The 25,537-nt window shown below is 46.4% G+C and overlaps 1 protein-coding gene across 1 annotated transcript in view; it reads right to left on the bottom strand.

The window, feature by feature from the left end:
• LOC126473330 (DDB1- and CUL4-associated factor 10) overlaps positions 1 to 25,537 on the bottom strand; it is a 70,837-nt gene that overhangs the window by 17,169 nt on the left and 28,131 nt on the right. The window contains exons 4-6 of the mRNA XM_050100316.1: positions 11,230 to 11,427; positions 10,894 to 11,065; positions 7,844 to 8,059 (exon numbers count right to left, since the gene is read on the bottom strand). Coding sequence (XP_049956273.1) covers positions 7,844 to 8,059; positions 10,894 to 11,065; positions 11,230 to 11,427 — 586 coding nt within the window. The remainder of the gene's footprint in view (positions 1 to 7,843; positions 8,060 to 10,893; positions 11,066 to 11,229; positions 11,428 to 25,537) is intronic.

Here is a 25,537-nt window from a genome sequence, read left to right as displayed (position 1 = left end):
CTGGTCATTCCCTTTTCGCCACTTCTCACCAGTCTGTCTGCAAATTACTGGGTTGGTGTAGCTGCATTGAAAACGTGGGAACTTTCCCTCTTTCTATGAGTTATTAATCACTTTGCTTTAATTTTATTGTTTCTAGTGCAATTGATAGGCCCCTCTGTTTATAACCATGTCTTTGACATGATTCCTGCAGGAAAGCCCTGCTTAAGGGGATGGTGGTGACCCCATAAAGGCTCTATCGAATCAAATACAGAAAATCGTACATAAAAGTTTACAGTTGGAGGCAAGATTTGAATGTGTGCAGCCACATCAAAATCAGATTCAAGTGACCAGAAAGCGAGGGCCTAAAGTGGTCAAGGCACGTATAATTGTCCCATCATCTACTGTTGTGAGTAGTTTCCCAATGGTAAACTTTATTCCCTCATTCTCAGGAAAATCTAATGAAAATTGATTACTTTCTTGCAAAATGTCTGCAATGCTGGCTGCATTTGTTCTTGCCCAAACAGTTTTTTTATTAAACGTGGCACAAATAAAGAACACGGGCATGCACACACGTACATTGAATCTGTTGATGCATAGAAGAATAGAGAGGGATCTAAAACTTTGGCAAAGTGTTTAGCAGAGTGGTATTCGGATAAATGGGGAGTCACTTACTGTCGCGATAAACAATTCATTCTCTGACAGAGACTGAGGGAGAATTCCAAGACAATTACTAACTGGATCAGAACTAATTCCTGTCAGACATGCACCCTCAACAGGAATACATTTCATAATTAAGTACTAGACGAAGCAGTTTGCTTCCCACTGTTATGTGAAAAAGCAGGGCAACTTGTTTCTACCACTTCAAGCCATAATGAGCTGTGTTGTGTATTCACTAATGAAACTAACTGCGGACAATGTGGGAGAGCAGGTCATAACACCCACAACATCAGATTCCCTGCTGCCCCATTTATAGAGAAGTAGGATGCGGGCATAAACTGCCCTCGGAAGCAGAACAGGTCAAAATATGGTGAAGATAGCTTTCAAAGTTACCAAAGAAATGAGAGCTAATAAGGGAAATGATCAGGGGGTGGGGTGAGGGGTTAGTCGTAGCCATCCTGCCCCCATTAAGAACTGTACACCCCATCAATATCCGTGGGGTACAAGGGGTGGCACCAAGTGATTGTTTCAGAAACAATACGAGGAAGACAAGCAAGAATTTTAGTTGACACGCGCAATAAAGCAGGCACTGAAGCCACCCCACTGCTGTATTAAATGTTGAGTATCTGAAACAATTAAGCCTACGGGAATTTGTTTTGTTGGGCCAATAATGGATGAAACCACTTATAAACTCAAGATTGTGACAGTAGGAAAACAGAAGCAGGATTTTGATGTTATGCAGGGGAATGATTTTCTGCACCAGTCCTTAAAGTGCGACTGACTACTGGTCACATACTGTTGAATTCAGTGAAGCAATTAATCTTTTCAATGGCAGTAGTATGCACACATTCGAGAAACTCAGAGGGATGGGGGCAACATATCTCCCAAGTTTCTATACAGCTAGGTATTTTGGTGTTGAAAGCCAACATCAAAGTAACTATATGTAGCAGAAGAGGGAAAGTCCTCTGGGTGACAGTTGGAATCCAAGAGCTTGGCAGAACTGTCTGTCTGGTTGATCAGTTCATCAAGAATAAGTTTCTCTACCAGCTACAAGACATATGAAAGAGGGTCTCTGTGAAGTCAAGGTAATAGGTGAGAAATTGTATGTTCCGGTTGGGTCGGATAATTTTGGGAAGAAAGATGCCTTAACACCATGTGGAACTATACTGGCCAGTAAAAAGAAGATAACTACTGATGAGTTACTTCCAAAGGGAAGAAAACAGCTTCAGGAGAGTAAGAAGAAGAAATCCTTGCCTATAACAGAAATTTATACAATCACTGCATTGCTTAAAAGTTGCTAGTAGGGGAAGTAACTACACTCATCCAAGTTTAAGCGAGGTTTTTTGTATCCGGTCTTAGAGGAATTTGTGTTGTTCTCCGAGGAGAGGCAACATTTGCCAACTACCTCAAAATTGCAACCATGGATATCACACCAATAGCACAAAAACCTTAGAAATCCATATCTCTTGCGGTCAGTAGTTGAAGAGTGTTTTCAGCAATAGCTTGAAGTTGGAATTATACAACATTCCTCCAGTCCCTAAAAAATCTGTTAATGGAGGAAAGACTTACCATCTACGTGAGGATATGACTGCAGTAAACAGTCACTATGCTTGATACCTACCCATTGCCTCGTATCAGCAAAACTCTGGATAAACTAAGGAATTAAAAAGTCTTTATCACTTCAGATATGAAATCAGGCAGGGCTGACTACATCCCAAGACAGGCTGTAAGTATCTTCCAGGCTATATGAGTTTTTAAGGATGTGTTTTGGCTTAAGAAATGCACCCACCACATTCCAGTGATTTGCAAGCTTATTATTGGAAGCTTTAGACCCAACTGTGTGTTTGCTCTGTCTGGATGACATTCTTGTATTTTCCCAAATGATTGAGAAACATACTACAGAGTTAGAAAGTCTGTTAAGATTACAAGGCACACATTTCAGCCTGAATCGGAAAAATGTTCTTTTGCAAAATCACAGGTTCAATATGGGCCAAATTATTAGCTCGTCTGGTGTAAAACCTGACCGATAACTAACAAAAGCAGGAAAACTGTCTAATTTTCCTGCCCCCACTAATGTGACAGAATTACAGAGTTTTCTGGTTCCTGCGAATTATCATCATCATTTTGTAAAATACTGCAGTAAAGTAACAAAGCCATTAATAAAGCTGTTGGAAAAAAGAAGCAATTTTTGAGTGAACCATGGAATGCAAAACAGATGTGCTACTGAGTCCCAGAGTATATGTAACCTTTAAATAATATTAGGTGTTGGGACACCTGATTACGAACTGAATCAGGGGCTGCGACCACGGCAAGATGCTGAAGCAGTTCCCAGTCAGTGAAAGGTTCAAAATATGATTCGCCTGGGTGGGGAGTGAAACAAATGCAGATTTCTTCAACTTGTCATTTCTGCAGTAGAAAGGTAGCTGGATAAGAAGAGGCTGCTGATGCTTTCAATGTGTATCACAAGGTTTTAAGTAAGAACCGATGCATCGGTACAAAGACTAACCTGAAGCTCAAGACCTGGAACAGCTGTTGATCATTTGCAGCCCAGAAGAATAAGGACCTTGCTCCAAACCTGGGAGGAAGAGGCATATATCCTCTGGGAGGAGACTCAGCACTCCCAGAATTTCTTTTTACTTTGTTTAATTAAATAGCAAGACTTAACATGAAGTCGCTTAAAAGTGATACAGTTGGTCTGCAAAGGATGTCACTTAAAATGACGCAGGGCTGTTCGGTTATCCTGAGAGCTACTGCAATGTCTGTGGTCCACAACAACACCAGCCAGAGGTAGAGAGGGCCTGCAGAAAGGGGAACAGTAGTTATAGCGGCGGCGTGGGTGATTGCATCGGAAACGTCTTGCACAACTTCGTCAGTGCAATCTGGTCAGTCCATCTGGCAACGGCACGGAAGTGACAGAATCACTGGAAAGTGGTCACTGTCACAAAGATCATCATGTAATGACCATAGTGATCAGTCAGTGAAGCCACATGACAGTAGGAAAAAGATTGTTAGCCCAATACGTGAAAAGACGCCACAGGCAGCACTGAAGTGGGTAGGAGTACCATCACTGAGAAAACGCAGATCATGGTCAGTATAAAGCCTGCCAAGTAAAGGCCACTACCAGATGAAGCGGTACTCCCCCACAGGGATGATGCACATCCCCAAGTAGCAGAGAAGGGGGGAACATTGTTGGATTAAAATGGTCGACTCTAGTACGTAGCCTGTCTGGAGGTATGTAAATGTTGCAGATGGTGATTGCTGAGTTGGTTTGCACTTGCACCACTATTGCTTACAATGTGGTATGAAGAGGAATCCACTCACTGAAGGCATTTTGGCGAACCAATGTACAGACACCTCCAGATGCCCTCTCAGGGCCAGCACAGCTTCAGCAGAATGCATGATAACCATACAGCATTGGGGAATGGCCACCACTGAAATGCATTTCTTGCAGGGTAATGCATAATGCAGAAGAAGAGGAAATGAAGTGTTGTTGTTCTAGCTTGGCTTTAAGCACTATGGGACTTAACATCTGAGATCATCAGTCCTCTAGACTTAGAACTACTTAAACCTAACTAACCTAAAGACATCACACACATCCATGCCCTAGGTGTTGTAGTTCTGGCACATGTGGTAATAACAATCACAGTTCCACTGAACGAGCACATTACTTGTGTCCAGGTTAGGAGTGGAGGGGCCAGGAGGACAGGTAACACCCCAGGATCGCTCACTGCCTGTCACGAGCATTGGTTCAGATTCTCATGGCATGGAGGAATGTGGTGCCTGCAGAGTCATTGGATTAGCCTCATCCCAATTCTTCTCCTTCACATTGTCTGGTGGCTGGGATCCTTGTGAGGGCCTACCTGCAATGAGCATGTGGACAGATGAAGAGCAGCAACCTTGGGACCTACAGGGCAAAGTTTCCTCAGCCACTGTCTGGCATTGGGCATCTTATCTGTGGTTTCCAGCAAGAGGGTTCCCAAGAAGAAGCCTTGTCACTGGTAGATGCCGAAGGAGGAAACTGCTCCCCTGGTCGAACATGAGAAGTGGTTCCCGAATACGGTGCCAGGAACTGCAAGAAATGAGGTGGGGTGGGAGAACCAATTTCAAAAAAATTCAGGTACTGGCAGTGACTGCCTTGACTTTCACATAATTGGACATCATTTCAACAGGATGCAAGCATTCACATTTTATTACATGCCTCAATACATGACAGACTGTCAATAGGTTTATTTTCCTGTATATTCTTTTCTTTCATGAAGACTGGGCAAACCAGTGAAATGGAGAATGGTGTTTGTACAACTGACACACGGAGGTGGTTGTTCACAAGGACTGCCTCCACGGAGTGATCATTCACAGTTATCACATTTTGGGTCTGCTGTGCAACAGGACAACATATGACCAAAGTGCAAGCGTCACAAGCATCTCGTGGGCAATGGGCATGAAGTTTCACATCACAGCTGTATGTCATGACTAATTTTTTTCAGCAGACATTCTCTTCAAAGTTAAAGGTACCTGTCTCTATTCTATTATCCTTGGAACTTTTTTGGGCATGTCAGACAAAATGTACACCTTGCCACTCAAGATTATTTCAAAGCTCCTCGTCTATTTGGAGCATTAAGTCTTGTGGAAGATGATTCCGAGGACCATATTCAAAGTCTTGTGTGGGGCAGTTGTCACTGGTATGTCATCCAGATGTTCACATATTTGAAGAGCTGTAGACTGTGCAGAAGAAGGGACTTTAATCAATAGTGATCCAATGTGCATTTTTCCTAATGACTCAACTTCTTCAAATTTATCTTCAATCTGTTCCACAAAAATAATGACTTTGTCACAGTAAAAGTATCCCTATCAGATCAAATACATAATAATATAATATGTCTGCTTGTGTCTGTATATGTGTGGATGGATATGTGTGTGTGTGTGCGCGAGTGTATACCCGTCCTTTTTTCCCCCTAAGGTAAGTCTTTCCGCTCCCGGGATTGGAATGACTTCTTACCCTCTCCCTTAAAACCCACTTCCTTTCGTCTTCCCCTCTCCTTCCTTCTTTCCTGACGAAGCAACCATTTGTTGCGAAAGCTAGAATTTTGTGTGTATGTTTGTGTTTGTGTGTCTGTCGACCTGCCAGCACTTTCGTTTGGTAAGTCACATCATCTTTGTTTTTTGACAAATACATAATAATTATTGTATAAATTGTTTCAATCCTAGCCGTTAGGCTTGTCCCTCTTCCCACAGTGTAAACAGGATAGGAAAAGCAGCAGGGTTTTAACTGTCAGCATTGAAGTTTTGATTCCTGTCTAAAGAGAGGGCCAGATCGAAATGGCCACTGTTCTGGTGTAATTCAATACATTTCATAAGCAAAAACTCTGTGATGCAACCTACTTCAATCGAGGGTTGTCCCCATGGGTTCCTCCTAGCTGCAGCAAAGGCCACCTGGCACGATGCCCACTGTCAGGAGTTCTGATACCTCAGGAAAACGAGCATCTACACCTTGAGATGTGTGGGGACCTAGCATTGCAGGCTTTATCAGTCTGATCCCTGTCAGGAGGTTCAATCAAAAGGGTGTGTCAGATTGGCTACAGTGTTACCTTTGAAGTGCAAATAGCAGCCTATGCAGGTATTGTGCTCAGATGATCTTTAACATTGTACGCAGTAGGCACTATTTACATTTTTCTTCACCAGTTAGTCCGCACTACAAAAAAATTTGGAAAATGAAGGTCAAACACAGAGAAGAATTCAAAGTTACTTCAGCCACAAGAAGGTGAGTGAAAGAAGATTCCAAGATTGAAAGCAGAAATTCAGGAATAGCTGGTCAACATCATAGCTGCCACCATGAGAAAGTGAGCAACAAGCAGAATGGACAGTCAGAGATGAGAGACTACAGCAAATGAAAGGAAAGATGTATTCCAATAGTTTGGGGGCCTGTGCTCAACAAATCAGGTACTCATGGAACAGTTATGAGGCCCCAGAGGGGTACTGGAAGCAAGTGTGTGTAGGGGAGGGGTGGGGGCGGGGGGGTGGCTGCAACAAACCAGTCTTTGGACTGTGGACGACAACAGCAGTAGCAACAGCAGCAGCAGCAGCAGCAGCAGCAGCAGCAGCATCAGCAACAACAACAACAACAACGACTACAGCAGCAGCAAAATATCAAAGCTGTTTCAAGTAAAATCCACTAAGGCTAAATCCTCTTCCCCCTGAGTACATCAATTGAAAAATACTTTCAAAGTTATTGTAAGAAATAGTATGGAGTTACCTTCCAAACCTAATTTTGAATCTGTCATTCTCCTCATGTTTGTAATTGAAGATATGAAGGTTACTTAACCAATATCTAGATTCAATTAATTCCATGCTTTTAAAGTTTTCTCACCATAGTCTCACATCTGCTATGTCTACATCTATAGCCATACTCTGCAAATCATCGTGAAGTGCATAGTAGAGGGTACGTTCATTGTACCAGTTATTAGGCCTCTGTGGGTGCAGTAATTACTCTAATCTTAATCTCCTGATCATTGTGTAAGCAGTGCATAGTGGGTTGCAGTGAATTCCTTGAGTCATCATTTAAAGCCAGTTCTTGAAACTTCATTAACAGACTTTTTAAGGATAGTTTATGTCCATCTTCAAGGATCTTCTAGTTCATTTCCTTCATTATCTCTGTGACACACTCATACAGATTAAACAGACCTGTGACCATTTGTGCTGCCCTTTTCTATACACATTCAGTATCCCATCAGTCATATATGGCATAGGTCCCACCCACTTGAGCAATATTCTAGAACTGGTTGCACAAGTGATTTGTAGACAATTTACTTTGTGTACTGTTTGCCCTGCCCCATTTCATGAACTCATTTATTACTTATAGGGTGTCTATCGTGTGTTATCCACCCGTAGGAACAGTTTGTTCTCTGCTCTAGCTGATTTCTCTATACGCATTAGAACCAAGGTATCTGCCACTGGAGAGTTTACAATTCACTAAAAGTGATGCACTATTTGTCTGCCTTTTCAGGAGATCTGTGTGCCTTCAAATATCCATACAGGTGAATTGTAGCTCCCATGAATGCTGATTCATTCTGTACTTCTGAACATTTGAACACAATGAAAGGTTCAGTATTAATGAAAATTATCAAAAAGTATTCAGGACTGTAAGTACCACAACAGCAATAATCAAAATACATACAATGTGTAATGAACCTGTACCAATTTAGTGACCCACCTCAGATGTTTCATTATTACTGATGTTACGAGAAAGTGCACACCATCCCTGTGGATGAATCTGGAGTGATGAAACAACTTCTGCATCATCACCCTTTGGAAAGTCTGCGACAATTTCAACCCTATTCACCTTGCGACTCTTTGAAAATAGGTGTGTGTAAGTAGCAGCAACAGGAATTGTAGTCTGACTTAGTTGCATTAGGCGGTACATGTTGGGCTAAAACAAAAAAAATAAGGTAACATAGTGAAATATTTTGTCAAAAGCTCTCAGATAATTAAAGTATTGGCACATGAAGTTACTGAGAGAATTATCAATTTTTATCTTCATAACACAAATAAGACTGACTAATGAAGTATACACATCATCAATATTAACAAACAGGGATGAGGACAATTCGAGCATACAAATAAAGAGAGTATATAACATACAAGATGACTTAAGAATACACTTTTACTATAGCGGATTTTATCTACCACTACTAGGTGTGGTAGTAAAATATTACTTTATCCCTTTTTTCCGTAAAAAGTGTCACGTAATAACACCACTTCATAAGTAAAATAAAACAGTAAGCAGATGTTGATATTTCAAATTTTATAGCACTGCTTTACTGTTGCCCATCAGTGTAAGTCCAGTGTCTTAAACACCACAGAATTTCACATTTTGTTTGTTATTATAAAGAGCAAAATTACAATTTATATAAAGAAAAAAATGGCAGTCTTAATCAAAAGGTTTTGAGTCACAATGGAAACATATCACCTAATAAAAATACCTGCAACAAACATGGATATGAAAGAGAATGCCCACAAAAGTTCAACTCGAGTTAAAGCTACTGGCACTATTGAATACAATGGTGTGAGGTGAGAACCGTAGCATGTTGAAGTGGACTGTTTCACAAAACAGTTAAGAACCTCATTCTTGAATACTTCTTGCAAGTGGAATATATCTACTAGGTTGTCTTCTCTCTCATACATGATCCATTTTAACCACCAGCAAGGTCGATGATAAACAAACTCTATATTTGTTTTCACATGAAAGTAATGAACTGAATATAAACTTGTCAAAAACATTTACATACTTTCCTCTCACGAAATTCAGGAAAATCAGAGAAAAACTGAAATAGGATAGTTCCAAGGAGCCAAATCTTTCAGTTCTCAATATTTGTAAACTGTAGGTTGATCTACTTTTTATGGCCAGCTTTCTACTGAAATAAGACGAAATGACAATAATTGATGAAATGCCATGGTCTCTTACAGTGCTCATGCGTCAATACCTCTTTCCTAATATCCTCCAGGTCACAGTAGCTACCCTGCATACCTTGTGGAACTTATACCATTGAAAGAAAGAAAATAAGTACAGAATTGCTTAAGGAAGCTTTCTGATAGATTTCCACATTGCGCAAGATGTCAACTATTAAAAAAAATTTGTGCTGATGCAAGATTTGAACTGTGGCTTTTGTCTTTCATGGATAATGCTCTATAGACAAACCTACCCAATCACAATTCATGATCTAATTCCAGAAGTTCAGCCTGCTAGCTCTTTTCCACTGAAAGTCAGTTTCCTAATGGAAACAACACTATGCAATTTTCAAGTTTATCCTTTCTTATCAGGATTATTATCCTATCAAAGTATGCTGACATATCCTTGCCATCCAGATTTATGTTGTGTTGTCTTGTATTTTAGAAGGAGGAAGGAAGATTGAGTTTAACATTCTGTCGACATCAAGGTCATTAGCAAGTAGCACAAGCTCAGGGATGGGGAAGGAAATCGTCCATGCCCTTTCAAAGGAACCAGCCCAGCAATTTAGGGTAGTCACGAGAGATCTACATCTGGATGGCCAGACATGAGTTTGAACAGTGATCCTCCCGAATGTGAGTCCAGTATGCTAACTACTACACCACTTTGCTCAGTTGCATTTTACAACTTTCTCAGTTTTCTTATTTGTCTTCATTACTACTTTCTTCTTCTTCACACCACTTTTGATCCACTTGTACTTTTAGGTTTACACCATTCTTTGATTATCTTTGACTTAGCTGCCAGCCCCTTTTTAAATCCTTTTTGAGGAATTTCATTTTTTATTTTCGTATTATCCACTTCTCATGTGATTCACTTACATGACCACAAGTCCAACAGAAACAGAGAGGATGTGGGACAACAATCCTTAATACTTGGAAGAAGCCCTGAAACATACACTTCTAATAATACAACACTGAATGTAGTCATTCAACTTAAGGCAGTTAATATCATAATCTGAATGAATACAACCAATAATTACACAAAAACATAAAAAATATGATAACATGTAAGAGGATGGGAGTGGATGAACAGAATCATTCAGCAACTGTGTTCTACTGACTGGACTGTAAATAAAAATGGTCTGCATACTTACGGTTTATAGGGTGCTTCTGAATGTACACGCATGCTAAGACACAATTCTTACAATGTTTAAAAAATGAGGATGTCTCACTTACCTGACCAAGGTGTTACATTACAGTAAGCCTAAGCCTAGCAACAGCAGTGTTGAAACTCAACAACCTTACAGCTACAGCACCACTGATTTACATATGCAACTACTTTCTGTTCTGTCTGTTCTTGACAGACCTTATTTCTCTTCTGGTTGTTAAGAAGTACAATACTTTCATTTGCCTGCAAGGAGTACTACAGAAGACAAGATTACTATTTACAACGGGGCTGTGAACCTTACTCAGAATACACTACTGTCACAAAAAATTTAAGAATAATGCATAAACTTAAGAAAAAACAACATACACCTTGAAACAAATGCAAAAGTTTGTGCATATTTCAGCAACAGTTCCAAAAAATCTTCTTTTTACAAATGTAACTAATAAGAATTTGAAATATGTAGTACTTGTGAAGAAAAATCTGTGCAGCCTCTTATTCACACAATGAAATTCCCAAAACCAAACTATCATGCCGCAAATACCTTTAAAAACTACATCACTGCTTAACACTACCAAGCAATGTCACAGTCATTCATAAACAAAATGAGAGTACCTCTTGAAACTATAAACAGATAATAATAAATAATATACCTTAAATCCAGCCAAGTCCTGTTGCAATGTTGTGAGATCAAGGTCATGAACAATCATAAGGTAGCCACTTGTTGTACAAATTACCATCTTTGTAGCATCCGGGTTAAGGCGAGTTCTCATTAACCCATTTGTATGAAATACTCTGGTGTACACAAAACCAGTTTCTGTGTAGCTGGAAAGAAATTGTAAGTTATCAGTGCAAGGCAATACTGTGCCCACCATTTGACAAGGTCCTATATTTCTCTCTAAAAAGAAAATGCCACCCAAGGGTGGTTTCAAAATGTTCAGTATGTGTTACATACATTTGGAACTGAACTTGAAATAAGATGTTCTCACCTGTTGATGTCCCAAGTGTAAATGCTTCCATCAAACCCTGATGTAACAAGAAGACCATCTCGTGGTGAAAATTCAATATTTTTTACCCAGTTTGAATGTCCATGCAGAGTTCTTATCTGTGACTTTAAATTTCGTGCATCCCAAAGTGCAACTGTGCTGTCATCACTGCATGTTGCAAAAACTCTAGAATCCAAAAACCTGTAAGAAAGTATCAAAGACTTCACTATACTGGTGAAAGATTACCTTTCTTCTCTTGACTGACATCATCCCTTGCACAAAGATTTTTTAATTAATACTGCCTCCCATTACCGATATGGCAATATGTAACTACCACAATGCAAAACATGTCATTGTACAGGTTGCACATATTTAACTGAAATTCACATACAATTGTACATTAAATCTTAGGTGGGAGAGAGGAAGAGGGGGGGGGGGGGGGGGGGGGAGGGGCAGCCACATACAAAGCTACAAATATCCAAAAGAATATACACAAGATTGTGACTTCGAATTTACGAAGATTACCGGTATGCCAAGTTGGAAAATTACACTGTGTAAAGAGAACATCAGTGAATTAAAATCGGAACACTGGAAATAGCAAAGTCTCATTAGAAAGGCAGTGGGCACTTCAGAACAGCTAATGACAATACAGTATATTTTTCATGTAGGACAGATAATTCCACATTCATAGTGTTGCGTTGTTAGTACACAAGGGATGGACCGCAATGATTGAATAAAAGCCTGCCAGTAACCAAATAGTACTAGTGAAATTCAGTACTAATCCTTGCAAGTTAAATGTTCTACAGGCATATGCATGAGCTTCAACATCTTATAATGAAGGGCTAGAAAAGTTTCACAAGTCTCTTTTCAACCGCCTTGAATTGATAGTCAAAAACAAATTTAGAATGGTTCAAGGAAATTTTAATGTTAAATTAAGAAAATGTGCCTCATCGAATGAAGTACTTGGCTATCATGATTTAGACAAAAATTGATGGAGATAAACTGATTCAGTTCTGCCAGGAAAATAAGTTTATAATTACCAACACCTTCTTTAACACCATCCACAAAAACTTTGCACCTTGACCTCACCTGATGGAACTCACTATAATCACACTGACTATTTTTTGATTGGCTTGAGATTGAGATTGTCCATTAAGAACATTAAGATGCTTCCAGGTGCCGACTAGGGTTCTGATCATTGACTTCTTATGTCTTGAACTGAGAATGAAACTGACAAAATGTAAGTGGACACTTCCAAAAACAAGAAGACTATCGCAAAACGCTGAAACGGAAATTTTTGGATATCAAGTCCAAGAAAAACTTTCATCGAATCAGTCACGTAATATGACATCTGCATGGAAATCCAACCTCATGACAGAGATGTTAGTTGAACCTGCTGAGAAAGTAGACAGGAAAAAAAGAAAACCTGACTTACTGCCAAGATTATACAAATCACTGATGACAAACATTACTGAAGATGAAGAGGTTGCAGGGAACTCTGCAGTACTACAAGTTATCTGCGTTAATACAGAGAAACTGCTACCGAGAAAAAAATAATTACATCAACAAAACCAGAAAGAGAATCGAGAAGTCCTGAGATGAGGCACACATTCAATAAAGTAAAGAAACTAGCAGATGCTTCAAACAAAGAACATGGGCTCTAGAAGACAAAGATAATATACTGCTACCCAACAGTAACTGGCTGCTGATCAGTGGAGAACGTACTGCAAGATGCTGTACAAGGATAACAATTGAAAACTTGGTCATGTAAACATTCCAGTGGAGAGGAATGCACCAACTCAAAAGAAGTAGTCTGAAAAGTTATAGCTAAATTTAAAAATGACAAACCACTTGTACCTGACCTTATTACTGTCGAAATGATAAAAGCATCTGAAGATCTTGGTTTGTAAATCAAATACGAAATATGTAAAAGCACATGGAATAACGAAACTTGAATAGAAGACTGGACCATGTTTATAATAATTCCTTTTCATAAGGAAGGACAAACACAACACTGTGGGAACTACAGAACTACTTGATTGAACAGTCCATGGGTGTACTAATGGTCCATAGTGTCCTACAGGCATAATATTTCAGCGATTCGGTATGGCACCATCATCAAGGGCATTGATAAACTGAGCTCCTGAGGGCACATGGATGACTTGTATCCCCTCCCACCACAAGTCGTTCCATCTGCGGATCGTGCCCAAGGGCACACTTCAGCACTCAGGGAGAGGTGCTTGCGTTGGCGTCTCTGGTAGCATCGATGTAGTTCCTCTGCCCGCCTGGTTACCAGATCATTGTTTTTTTCTGCGTACCATCTTAATTTCACCTAGTGCTGGTTCCCAAGCTTTACTGAGATTATAGCCACAATCCCAATGGATAAGGTTACCATGGTGCAAATTTCGATGGGTTCTCTAATGACGCTGTCCCAGTATTTGGACGCATGCACTAAAATCCTGGTATGCTCATACTCCATACCATTATTCTTTGACAAACAGTGCTACACAGCCGCCGACTTGTTGGGGTACATTTGTTGAGTGTGCTACTGGTGCTCTTAGCATTGACCTTCAGAGGTGTGCACTGTTTGTCAAATATATGTCATGTCACACTGGCACAGAAACTGATACACCCTGGTCTTCTGCAAACTGAGGTCATATCTGACACTCTCCAATAATGCTCATGGTTTACCAGGCAGGGAAAAAACAGTTCTTATGCAATGCTTTTTCAGTATGGGCAATGCTTTTTCAGTATGGGCTTGACATTTCCCAGCAGTCTGCCAGTCTACAATATAAAGGCTGTGGCTACATCTTCTCTCTGATATCTTCTGTCTTCACAGCACGTACTGCAGTGATGGGGCAAACAGCATTCCTCTGCACAAGGTCGTGGCAGCTATTTGAGTGCAAATACAGGCCAGTGTGCATTCTCTTTCGATACATGTTGTGCAGAGGGTGCCATCAGCTCTTCTCTTGACCATTACATCCAGGAGTGGTAGTCTTCCTTATTCTTCTGCTCCACAGTGAATTTGATATTGTGATATATTGATTTCAGATGTAGAAAGAGGTGACTGAGTCTGTTTCTTCTGCAGAGCCACATGATGAACTTGTATTCCACATTTATGTTATAACATGAAAAGGAAGTGGGTTTCTATTTGAATGATGCCAGGGCCTTCCTTGAAGTGCTCCATATACAAATTCAGAACCACTGGTAAGAATGGTCAGCAACTCCCTCCATTTGCTCATAGCATTCTCCATTAAATAGAAAATATGTGCATGTTAGGACATGCCTGTAAACGTCAAGAACACACAGCAAGTAACGATCTGGTGACACAGTAACTACATCGGCGTTATCATTGATGTCAGTGCAAGTGTCTCCATGAGTGCTGACGTGCCCTCAGGTGTAGATCAGAGAGAGATTGGCTTGTGATGAGATGGGATCGGATCCAAGTCAGCCACGCACCCTCCAGAACTGAATTCATCAATGCACCTGACAATGGTGAGATGTCTTGATTGCCGAAACATTGTGCCCTTTGGACACTATGGACCAGCAATACACCTGTGGACTGTTTGATCAACAAATATGCTGGGAGAAACTACAGAATCACAGAACTACTAAACTGATTTCAAATGCCAGTAAGATTCTTCTAAACGTCATACATGAATTCCTAAGAGCCTGCTTAAATACAGAAATATCATCAAAGCATGCTGTGTTTGTGCATTATACAGGAACACTCAGTAATGTAGAGGATTCAACACCCCCTCCGTTCTTTACTTTCTTGGACTGTAGCTAGGCATTTCACTGCTTTTTGTGAAAGAACTGTGGAATGGTGCTAGCAGAAATTACTCTTATCAGAAACTTTTACTCTAATAGCACGGCAGCAAATCACACTAGGTAAGTCCTTTTGGACAACGTAAAGGAGTTAGACAAGGGTGCATCTTATCACCAGTTCTATTTAGTACCAATGGAAAACGTTATAGCTAGACTGGTAATTGGAGGATGAAGAATCATTAATTTAAGATTCACTCGCAGCACTATGCTGTGGGAGAATCGTAAGTGGAAATGAAGGAACTACTACAGAGAGTTAGGAGTGAAAGAGAGGAGGGGAGGTTGGCGAAGAGGGGGGAGGTGGTCGGCAAGTGGGGCTAAAGAGGGAGACAGGTGCACGACGAGGGAATGTCGTCAAAGACATGGGGGTCCAGCGAGGGTGGAGGCCAGTCAGGGCACCGGGGGCCCGGAGAGGGAGGGGAGGTCGATGAGGGCCACAGGAACCCAGTGTCAGGGTCGGTGAAGGAAAGGACAGGGGGCGAGCGGAAGGAGGCAGGCAGGTGGAAGCAGGAAGGCGGAGGCAGGCAGGCAGGCGGAAGCAGACAGGCAGGCACGAGATGGGCAAGCGGAGAGAGGCAGTACAGTACAGAAAATTGTGAAAATAGTAGGGTAGAAGAAGTAAGTGGGAGGGTAGTTGGGAGTGGGCACATAGAGAAGGGCAGTTGAGGGATAGAGTGGGAGGACTATGGGTAGAGGAAGTGGCAGAATGGTGGGGGGGAGCAGAGGTACCGAGGGGGGAGGGAAGTCGGAAGGGCGGAGGGGCCGAGGGGGGAGGGACGTCGGAAGGGCGGAAGGGCGGAGGGGCAGAGGGAGGAGGGAAGTCGGAAAGGCGGAGGGCCCGAGGCGGAGGGGCCGAGGGGGGCGGAGGCGGAGGGGCCGAGGGGGACGGAGGCGGAGGGGCCGAGGGGGGCGGAGGCGGAGGGGCCGAGGGGGGCGGAGGCGGAGGGGCCGAGGGGGGCGGAGGCGGAGGGGCCGAGGGGGGCGGAGGCGGAGGGGCCGAGGGGGGCGGAGGCGGAGGGGCCGGGGGGCGGAGGGGCCGAGGGGGGGCGGAGGCGGAGGGGCCGAGGGGGGGCGGAGGCGGAGGGGCCGAGGGGGGGGGGGCGGAGGCGGAGGGGCCGAGGGGGGGGGCGGAGGCGGAGGGGCCGAGGGGGGGGCGGAGGCGGAGGGGCCGAGGGGGGCGGAGGCGGAGGGGCCGAGGGGGGGGGCGGAGGCGGAGGGGCCGAGGGGGGGGGGGCGGAGGCGGAGGGGCCGAGGGGGGGGGGCGGAGGCGGAGGGGCCGAGGGGGGGGCGGAGGCGGAGGGGCCGAGGGGGGCAGAGGCGGAGGGGCCGAGGGGGGCGGAGGCGGAGGGGCCGAGGGGGGGCGGAGACGGAGGGGCCGAGGGGGGGGGGCGGGCGGAGGGGTCGAGGGGGGTGGAGGCGGAGGGGCCGAGGGGGGGGGGGGGGGGTGGGAGGCGGAGGGGCCGAGGGGGGGGGGGAGCCGCAGGGGCCGAGGGGGGGGGAGCCGCAGGGGCCGAGGGGGGGGGAGCCGCAGGGGCCGAGGGGGGGGGAGCCGCAGGGGCCGAGGGGGGGGCCGAGGGGCCTAGGGGTGGGGGGGAGCCGAAGGGGCCGAGGGGGGGGGCCGAGGGGCCTAGTGGTGGGGGGGGGAGGCGGAGGGGCCGAGGGGGGGGCGGAGGGGCCGAGGGGGGGCGGAGGGGCCTAGGGGTGGGGGGGAGGCGGAGGGGCCGAGGGGGGGGGGGGAGGCGGAGGGGCCTAGGGGTGGGGGGGATGGCGGAGGGGCCGAGGGGGGGGGGGGGAGGCGGAGGGGCCTAGGGGTGGGGGGGATGGCGGAGGGGCCGAGGGGTGGGGGGGGAGGCGGAGGGGCCGAGGGGTGGGGGGGGGAGGCGGAGGGGCCGAGGGGGGCGGGCGGAGGGGTCGAGGGGGGTCAGAGGCGGAGGGGCCGAGGGGGGGGGGAGGCGGAGGGGCCGGCGGGGAGGCGGAGGGGCCGGCGGGGAGGCGGAGGGGCCGGCAGGGAGGCGGAGGGGCCGGCAGGGAGGCGGAGGGGCCGGGAGGGAGGCGGAGGGGCCGAGGGGGGGGGGAGGAGGCGGAGGGGCCGAGGGGTGAGGGGGGAGGCGGAGGGGCCGAGGGGTGAGGGGGGAGGCGGAGGGGCCGAGGGGTGAGGGGGGAGGCGGAGGGGCCGAGGGGGGGGAGGCGGAGGCGCCGATGGGGGGAGGCGGAGGCGCCGATGGGGGGAGGCGGAGGCGCCGATGGGGGGAGCCGGAGGGGGGATGCGGAGGGGGGGGAGGCGGAGGGGGGGATGCGGAGGGGGAGAGGCGGTGGCGGGGAGGCGGATGGGGGGGAGGCGGAGGGGCCGAGGGGGGGAGGCGGAGGGGCCGAGGGGGGGAGGCGGAGGGGCCGAGGGGGGGAGGCGGAGGGGCCGAGGGGGGGAGGCGGAGGGGCCGAGGGGGGGAGGCGGAGGGGCCGAGGGGGGGAGGCGGAGGGGCCGAGGGGGGGAGGCGGAGGGGCCGAGGGGGGGAGGCGGAGGGGCCGAGGGGGGGAGGCGGAGGGGCCGAGGGGGGGAGGCGGAGGGGCCGAGGGGGGGAGGCGGAGGGAGGGGCCGAGGGGGGGAGGCGGAGGGAGGGGCCGAGGGGGGGAGGCGGAGGGGCCGAGGGGGGAGGCGGAGGGGCCGAGGGGGGAGGCGGAGGGGCCGAGGGGGGAGGCGGAGGGGCCGAGGGGCCGAGGGGGGAGGCGGAGGGGCCGAGGGGCCGAGGGGGGAGGCGGAGGGGCCGAGGGGCCGAGGGGGGAGGCGGAGGGGCCGAGGGGGGAGGCGGAGGGGCCGAGGGGCCGAGGGGGGAGGCGGAGGGGCCGAGGGGGGGAGGCGGAGGGGCCGAGGGGGGGAGGCGGAGGGGCCGAGGGGGGGAGGCGGAGCGGCCGAGGGGGGGAGGCGGAGCGGCCGAGGGGGGGAGGCGGAGCGGCCGAGGGGGGGAGGCGGAGCGGCCGAGGGGGGGAGGCGGAGCGGCCGAGGGGGGGAGGCGGAGCGGCCGAGGGGGGGAGGCGGAGCGGCCGAGGGGGGGAGGCGGAGCGGCCGAGGGGGGGAGGCGGAGCGGCCGAGGGGGAGGCGGAGCGGCCGAGGGGGGAGGCGGAGCGGCCGAGGGGGGAGGCGGAGCGGCCGAGGGGGGAGGCGGAGCGGCCGAGGGGGGAGGCGGAGCGGCCGAGGGGGGAGTCGGAGGGGCCGAGGGGGGGGGCGGATGCGCCGACGGGGGGGAAGCGGAGGGTCCGACGGGGGGGAAGCGGAGGGTCCGACGGGGGGGGGAGGCGGAGGGGCCGAGGGGGGAAGGCGGAGGGGCCGAGGGGGGAAGGCGGAGGGGCCGAGGGGGGAAGCGGAGGGGCCGAGGGGGGAAGGCGGAGGGGGCCGAGGGGGGAAGGCGGAGGGGCCGAGGGGGGAAGGCGGAGGGGCCGAGGGGGGGACGGAGGGTCCGAGGGGGGGGAGGCGGATGGTCCGAGGGGGGGGAGGCGGAGCGTCCGAGGGGGGGGGGAGGCGGAGGGTCCGAGGGGGGGGGAGGCGGAGGGTCCGAGGGGGGAGAGGCGGAGGGGCCGAGGGGGGAGAGGCGGAGGGGCCGAGGGGGGAGAGGTGGAGGGGCTGAGGGGGGAGAGGAGGGGGGAGAGGTGGAGGGGCCGAGGGGGGAGAGGCGGAGGGTCCGACGGGGGGGGGGGAGGCGGAGGGGTCGAGGGGGGGAGGCGGAGGGGTCGAGGGGGGGAGGCGGAGGGCCGAGGGGGGGGGAGGCGGAGGGGCCGTGTGGGGGGAGGCGGAGGGGCCGAGGGGGGGGAAGGCGGAGGGCAGAATTTGGAGGAGGGTGAATATGGCTGAGTCTTCGAGAGGTGGTGTTTACAGAATGGTGGTAAAATTTAAAGGAAGGGGCAGAGCTAGATGGCGGGGGGCAGAGCTAGATGGCGGGGGGCAGAGCTAGATGCCGGGGGGGGGGGGGGGCAGGGCTTCATGGCAGCGGGGGCAGTGCTGGACTGTGGGGGGGCAGGGCTAGATGGGGGGGGGCAGGGCTAGATGGAGGGGGGGCAGGGCTACATGGAAGGGGGGCAGGGCTACATGGAGGGGGGCAGGGCTACATGGAGGGGGGGGGCAAGGCTACATGGAGGGGACAGGGTAAAGACAGGAAGTTAAGGGTGATATTGGGGGGGGGGGAGGGTAAGGATACAGTGAGTGCCTGAAAGGGGACGTAGGTACAAGGGCTGCACTGGGGGTCACCAGAGGGGAGGGATGAGGTGTTAAGTGAGAGCACCTGGGAGGTCAGGTAGGAAGAGGGTCACTTGAGGGGTGATGGGACAGTGGTGTGACTTGGGTTGGGGTGAGGGTGTGAAAGAGGTTACTGAAAGGAGTGTGGTAGGGGCCAGGCTGTGGGCAGCACAGGAGGGTCCCAGAGGTGGCTGGAGGAAGGAAAGAGGGAAGTCACATGGAAGAAGTGTGTTACAGTTGGGTGGGAGTTGTAACGGTGGGAGACGGGGTACACGTGGTTGGCAGGGGATTACTGGAGGGTGGCGGTGTTGGGTGTACTAATGCTCATGGGGGTAGTTGTTGGTGGCCAGGTGTGTTTGGAGGTGGTATTGGTTGCTGGATGGAGGAGTGATGGTATTAGCAAGGGGAAGAGGTTCCTACAGGGTGACAGGAGACAATTCTGGAGGGAGGTAGGTGAGATCTGCAGGGAGGTGGGGTGAGGACAGTGAATAATAGAAAGGTTGGATGTAGAGGCAGTAGGCGGAGCAAGCACTATGCCAGTGTCCTATGTCCTTATGTTACACATAAATAATTCCCAATGGTTCCCAGCCTGATACAAGCCTTATTACGTGTCACCAGTTTGGTGACTGCATGTCAATTCCACTGCTTCATGATTCAATCACCTTCTTATTTGGTCTGCGGGGCTGAGTTGGCTGCACTACAGGCATTTTCACACAGGAAAATGTGATGTGGATACTGAAAATTTAACCAGGTCTCTCTGTGCTATTAGCTTATAATGCTGACCGTTAGACCACAGAGACAGATTCATCCTGAACTTAATACAGATTCTTGATGTGGGATTTTGCAGGATAGTCAATATTTTCAAACATTTACCAATTCATGTTACTTAGCATTTCTGTTACACTCTTCCACGAGTCATTCAAATCTGTCAATTCAAAACCTGACTGCAATGTTTTGACAATGGCAGTATTTCAAGACGAGTGCCACAGCCACTGTTTACTTCATTTAGTCTGATGAGGAAAAATAAATCAATAATGATTGCTGACTTTGCAGATGCAAAAAGCTGTTAACTGTTCATCTCAAAAGTGAAATTACTGCATTTTAAAAAGAGGTTTTTTAAAGAAGTATGAGATTACATGCTATTTTTGTCGAGACTACAGTATAATTCTCTGCAAAACAATTTATTGTGTTAAGTATTTTCACATTAAACAGTTTTCAATGTATTTAATACCCCTAAATACTCCTAAACTTGAGCAATATTGTAAGACTGGACACATACATGATTTGTAAGCAGTTTCCTTCGTAGACCAACTGCTTTTTCCTAGTATCCCTCCAAAAACTCAAGTCCGCCAGTAACTTTCCCTACAACTGATGTTGTGTGACTTACTGATAGTGTAGTCATAGTTTGGATTTGTTCAAGAGCACATTTTACATTTCAGGGCAGTAAAAGAAGTTGTCAATCTTTTAACCACTATGGAATCTTATCAAGATATGAGTTGATATTTGTACAGTGTTTTTCATACAGCATTCCGTTGTATATATCTGTACCACCTGCAAAACGGCTGAGGTTATTATCACTATCAGCCACGTTATCAATCAATATACATCATGAATAGCAAAGGTCCCAATACACTTCCCTAGAGTACATTTGGACTTGCTTCTGCATATGTCAAAGTCTCTCCATTAGATATAACATTGTGTGCGCTCCCTACCAAAAAAGTCTCAATTCTGATACAAATTAAACTTTGAACTTCCATTAATAAATATTGGCTTGATACTAAGCGAAATAATTTTTCAAAAAGCACACTGCTTATAATCAACTGTCTTTATCAGGATACTGTGTGAGAAAAGTGTGAATTGGGTTCACATGATATGTCCATAGAAGACATTCTGAGTTGGCATGAAGGGGGTAATTCTGTTCATTTGACCTCTGAATTCAAGACTGTACGACAACTGGATGTCAATGAAACTGGTTGCTCTGTTTTGTACCACTTACTGTAGACAGATATGACCTGTGCCTTTTCCCAATCATCAGGCATATTTTTGTTTTGATTTTATGACTACAGTACACAGTATGGAGGCTAACTCAGATCCAAATTTTGTAAATAACCTGAGTGGAATTATATCAGGTCCTCAAACCTTGCTTAACTTTGTAAATCTCAGTGGTTTCTTACATCACTGCTTGTATCATTCCCACAGTGGTGCAATAATGAAACCGAGACAGAACTCCTGTATCTGCCTTTATAAAGGAACATTTGAAAACTGAGTTCAGCATTTCTGCTTTTGGTTTGCTACATTCAATTTTAGTTGCAAATATTATGAGAATTCCTTTGGTCTTTGTGAGAAATCTTTTGACAGGATTATGCTACAACAGTCACTGTAAGATCGACACACTGCCCATTTGTCATCAAAAAGGTTGTATCACCATCTCTCTATCTATAATCCAATGCTTTGTTTTACATTTATCATGCAATTAAGCTGCAGTCACCGTATCTTTGTGACTATCTTTACCACAAGTGAATACAATGAAGAGCTTTCTTTTTAAAAAAACCTCACACAGTCACTAATATGCCCCATTACTGATTACGGCTACTGTATTCAAAGGATATTTGTACGGGAGCTCATGATGCCTTGAACTGGTGATAAGTGCTTGTGTACGAGACTTTTGTGACACACACTATTTCAATCATATCACTCTTGCCTAGAAACAATTACCATGGCTATGTGCTGATATGCTTAGAGATTACCATACCCTGTGTTTGCTCTATGTCTTCTCAATCGTTGCCCTCTCTCTCATTTTTCTTCAACCATTACACTACCATCTCAACAGCACAGCAGCAATACTTGTTCTCAACAGAGCAAAATCCTCTCACTATCACAACACAGTCATGTTCTCTAAATCATTTTCTGAATAAGGTACCTGACTTGTGAACAATCTTCCTCAAAATTTTTGATTACTTAGCCAGTAATATATATAATACAGTAGAGTCCCATTAATCCGAACTAATTGGGGCCAGACCTTGTGCCGATTACTGATTTGTTCGAATTAGCTGGATTTATGGTGATGAGTTTCTAGAATGAAGTATACCAAGCAGATAAGTAGGTACACCAGGGTAACAAATGGGAACAAGTGTGAGAACAATGGCTCACTCTCACTCCCTGCCCTCATTGTTGTGCATTGTTGAGATCTTTGTAGTGTCTGAGGTCAGTGCACTGCCAGTTGGCTCACAAAGTGCTTGGTTATGTTAGTTATTGGTCGCTGGCACGCGTAACAGTTGTACTGTATTCGTTCAGGTGTACATATTTTCGTCATGAGTAAATGGAAATATACAACGTTAACTCTCAAAGAAAAACTGAATGCCTTGAAGCAGATAGACAATGGTGAGAATGTATCTCAACTGGCAATGGAACTGGGTGTTGGTAAAGCAACCATTTGTGATTGGAAGAAGAACTGAGTGAAGCTTGAACAGTCCTGCGTAACGTCTTCGGGAACAACACTCTAAATTCGGCAGACTGAAACACTCCCAGTATGATAAAGTGGATGAAGTGCTTTTCCTTCGGTTTACACAGGAAAGAGAAAGGGGAACTCCTTTGAGTGGAACAATGGTTCAGGAGAAGGCTGTTTACCTGAACAAGTTAACGAATGGTGATGAGTCTTTTAGTGCGAGTATGGGTTGGTTGGGCAGATTCAAAAAACATCATGGAATCTGTCAGCTAACAATTACTGGAGAGAAGCTTTCTTCTGACTGTGATACAGCAAGGGAATACTTGGGCGAGTTTGAAAAAATGATAAGAGAGGGAAAGTATTCTCCCCAACAAATTTATAATGTTGACGAGACTGGCCTTAATTTTAGGGCATTGCCAACAAAAAGCCAGGCATCAAAAGCAGAAGACCATGCTCCTGGTTTTAAAATGTGGAAAGATTTGTGTGACTTTATTAGTGTGCAGCAACACTGCTGGTAATCACAAGCTGCATTTAATGTTGATCGGCAAAACTGCTAGGCTCAGAGCTTTAAAAAACTGCATAATGAAGTCCCTGCCTGTATATTATCGCAATCAGAAAACAGCATGGATGGATGGTAAGCTGTTCAAAGAATGGTTTCACGGCCAGTTTGTTCGTTCTGTTTGGCAGTTTTCTAAGGAAAATCACTTTTCTCCCCATGCAATCCTTTTTATTGATAACGCGCCATCTCACTCCAGCACTGAAGAATTGCGAGATGAAGATATTGTGGCAAAGTTTTTGCCGCCGAATGTTACACCACTTCTACAGCCGATGGACCAGCCCATACTGCAAAAATTAAAACTGATTTACAAAAAACAAATTTTAAGAATGCTGATCCAAGATGAAAGCATTCCTTTAGTGGACAAAATAAAAATGACCAATGTGAAGGATGTTGTTTATTGGGCCATTGAGGCATGGTAGAATATTTCAGAAAATACTCTGAGAAAAACCGTGGAGAAAACAGTGGACATCTCTTGATTTTCAGGACAGCCTAGTTGAAAATGAAGAGGAAAATATACTACAAATGATACAGACAATCCCTGGATGTGAAGAAGCTAGTGAAGGAGACGTAGATGATTGGATGACAGCAGATGGAGCATGTGTGGAGAACCTTATTACTGATGCTGTTTAGTTGCTGCTGTGACTCAAGACCAGGAAGAAGTAGACTGCTGTGACGGAAGTGACAATGAGACTGAAAGCGACAAAGGAGATGCAGCAGAAGCCCTTGATCTCACACTACGTTATTTGGAGCAAAAGCCCACTGCTACACCTGTTTATTTCATGTTTATGAGACGATGGCGTAACTATGTGTCATATAGCAGATTGTCTTCATTACACCAAAAGACAACAACTGAGTTTTTGTCATCTAAAAAATAGCGATAAAATATCCGCTGTAGTTTAGTAAGTTTGTCAGCTTTTCTTTCATTGTTATGCAGTGTTTAAACCTAATGTTTCCTCGTCAATTTTTCTAATACATGTTTACTGTACTGTGTAAATTAAAATAGTGTGTATGTACAGCAGTTTACCGCACAGTTTTCCATATTTAGACTAGCATTTTTCATGTTCAGATTAACTGAACGTTCAGATTACGGGGACTCTGCTGTACTTATAAATGATCAGCACACACGCGTATTTACAAAATAATTTGTGATGTGAATATAAAATGTATTATTGTGATTGTTATGTAATATCTTTTGGGATTTTTTGTTTTTGATGATGATCATGATCATGATGATTTTGGATGCAAGGCACTCAACAGCATGGTTATCAGCAAACAGACAAAATGTCAGTATGTCATTCTCATGGGGGAGGGGGGGGAGGGGGGGGGGGGCGGGCAAAGGGTGTCTCCATATTATTAGTACTTTAGAATATATTAAAATCCGTCTCCCCTCCCCAGCAATTTAGGGATCAGGCCTGACAGTTCACAAAATTTTACAACCTGTCCTAACATGGTGTCTGTATCAGTGAGGATGATGGGCATATCTCCAGACAAACCAAGGGCTGTTCCCGATGTCAGTACACAAAACACACATCGCCAAAACATGCTGAATCAAAAATGTCACTTCAAAAAGCGGCAGATCCTACTGTGGAGGAGGAAACCATGTGTTACACAGCTATGGCCTATGCGAAGTCTGGTGAGCAACACTTTCTTCAAGCGGTGTGGTTGGCATGACATCAGCCATGCCCGTGTGGTCAACTTGAGTGACTGGTTTGTTCTCTGACACTTCCAATCATTCAGTTTACCACCGACACATAATTCGTGTGTCAGTGAATGAGATAATAGCAGCACATCTAAGTACAAAACAATCCCAACAGGTGTCTTTGACTGCTTTGTTAGCTATGTCATTTCTCTGTATTCCAATGTGTCCAGGTACCAAGCAAAAGATCACCTAACTGGCATGGTGTTGTGTCACTGTAACGAGTCATGAATGAGCTGAATCAAAAGGTCTACAGAATACATTTGATGGTCTGCTTAAAGCAAACTGCGCGAGCCAGAGGAAATGAGAAACCTTGTACTCTGATCCACTCCAGTGCTGCCACAATGCCATACAACTCCGCACCGTAATTCGTAAGTTGTTCCGGAAGGTGCACTTTGAAAGTCCTGTCAGGGAAAACAGCTGAACAATTGAGAGCATTCACTTGCCTGGATCCCCCTCTACAAACAACAATAAAACTGTGGTATGTACTTAAAACTGAAGCACATAAGAGTTGTAAAAACATAATCTAGAGTACAAGTTTTCATGTAATGTACCAAGCTT

This window comes from Schistocerca serialis, chromosome 4 (assembly GCF_023864345.2).
Source record: "Schistocerca serialis cubense isolate TAMUIC-IGC-003099 chromosome 4, iqSchSeri2.2, whole genome shotgun sequence".
In the NCBI taxonomy this organism is placed as follows: domain Eukaryota; kingdom Metazoa; phylum Arthropoda; class Insecta; order Orthoptera; family Acrididae; genus Schistocerca; species Schistocerca serialis.
The sequence above is the reverse complement of the archived record's forward strand: the minus strand, read 5'-3'. Positions and strand labels throughout refer to the sequence as shown.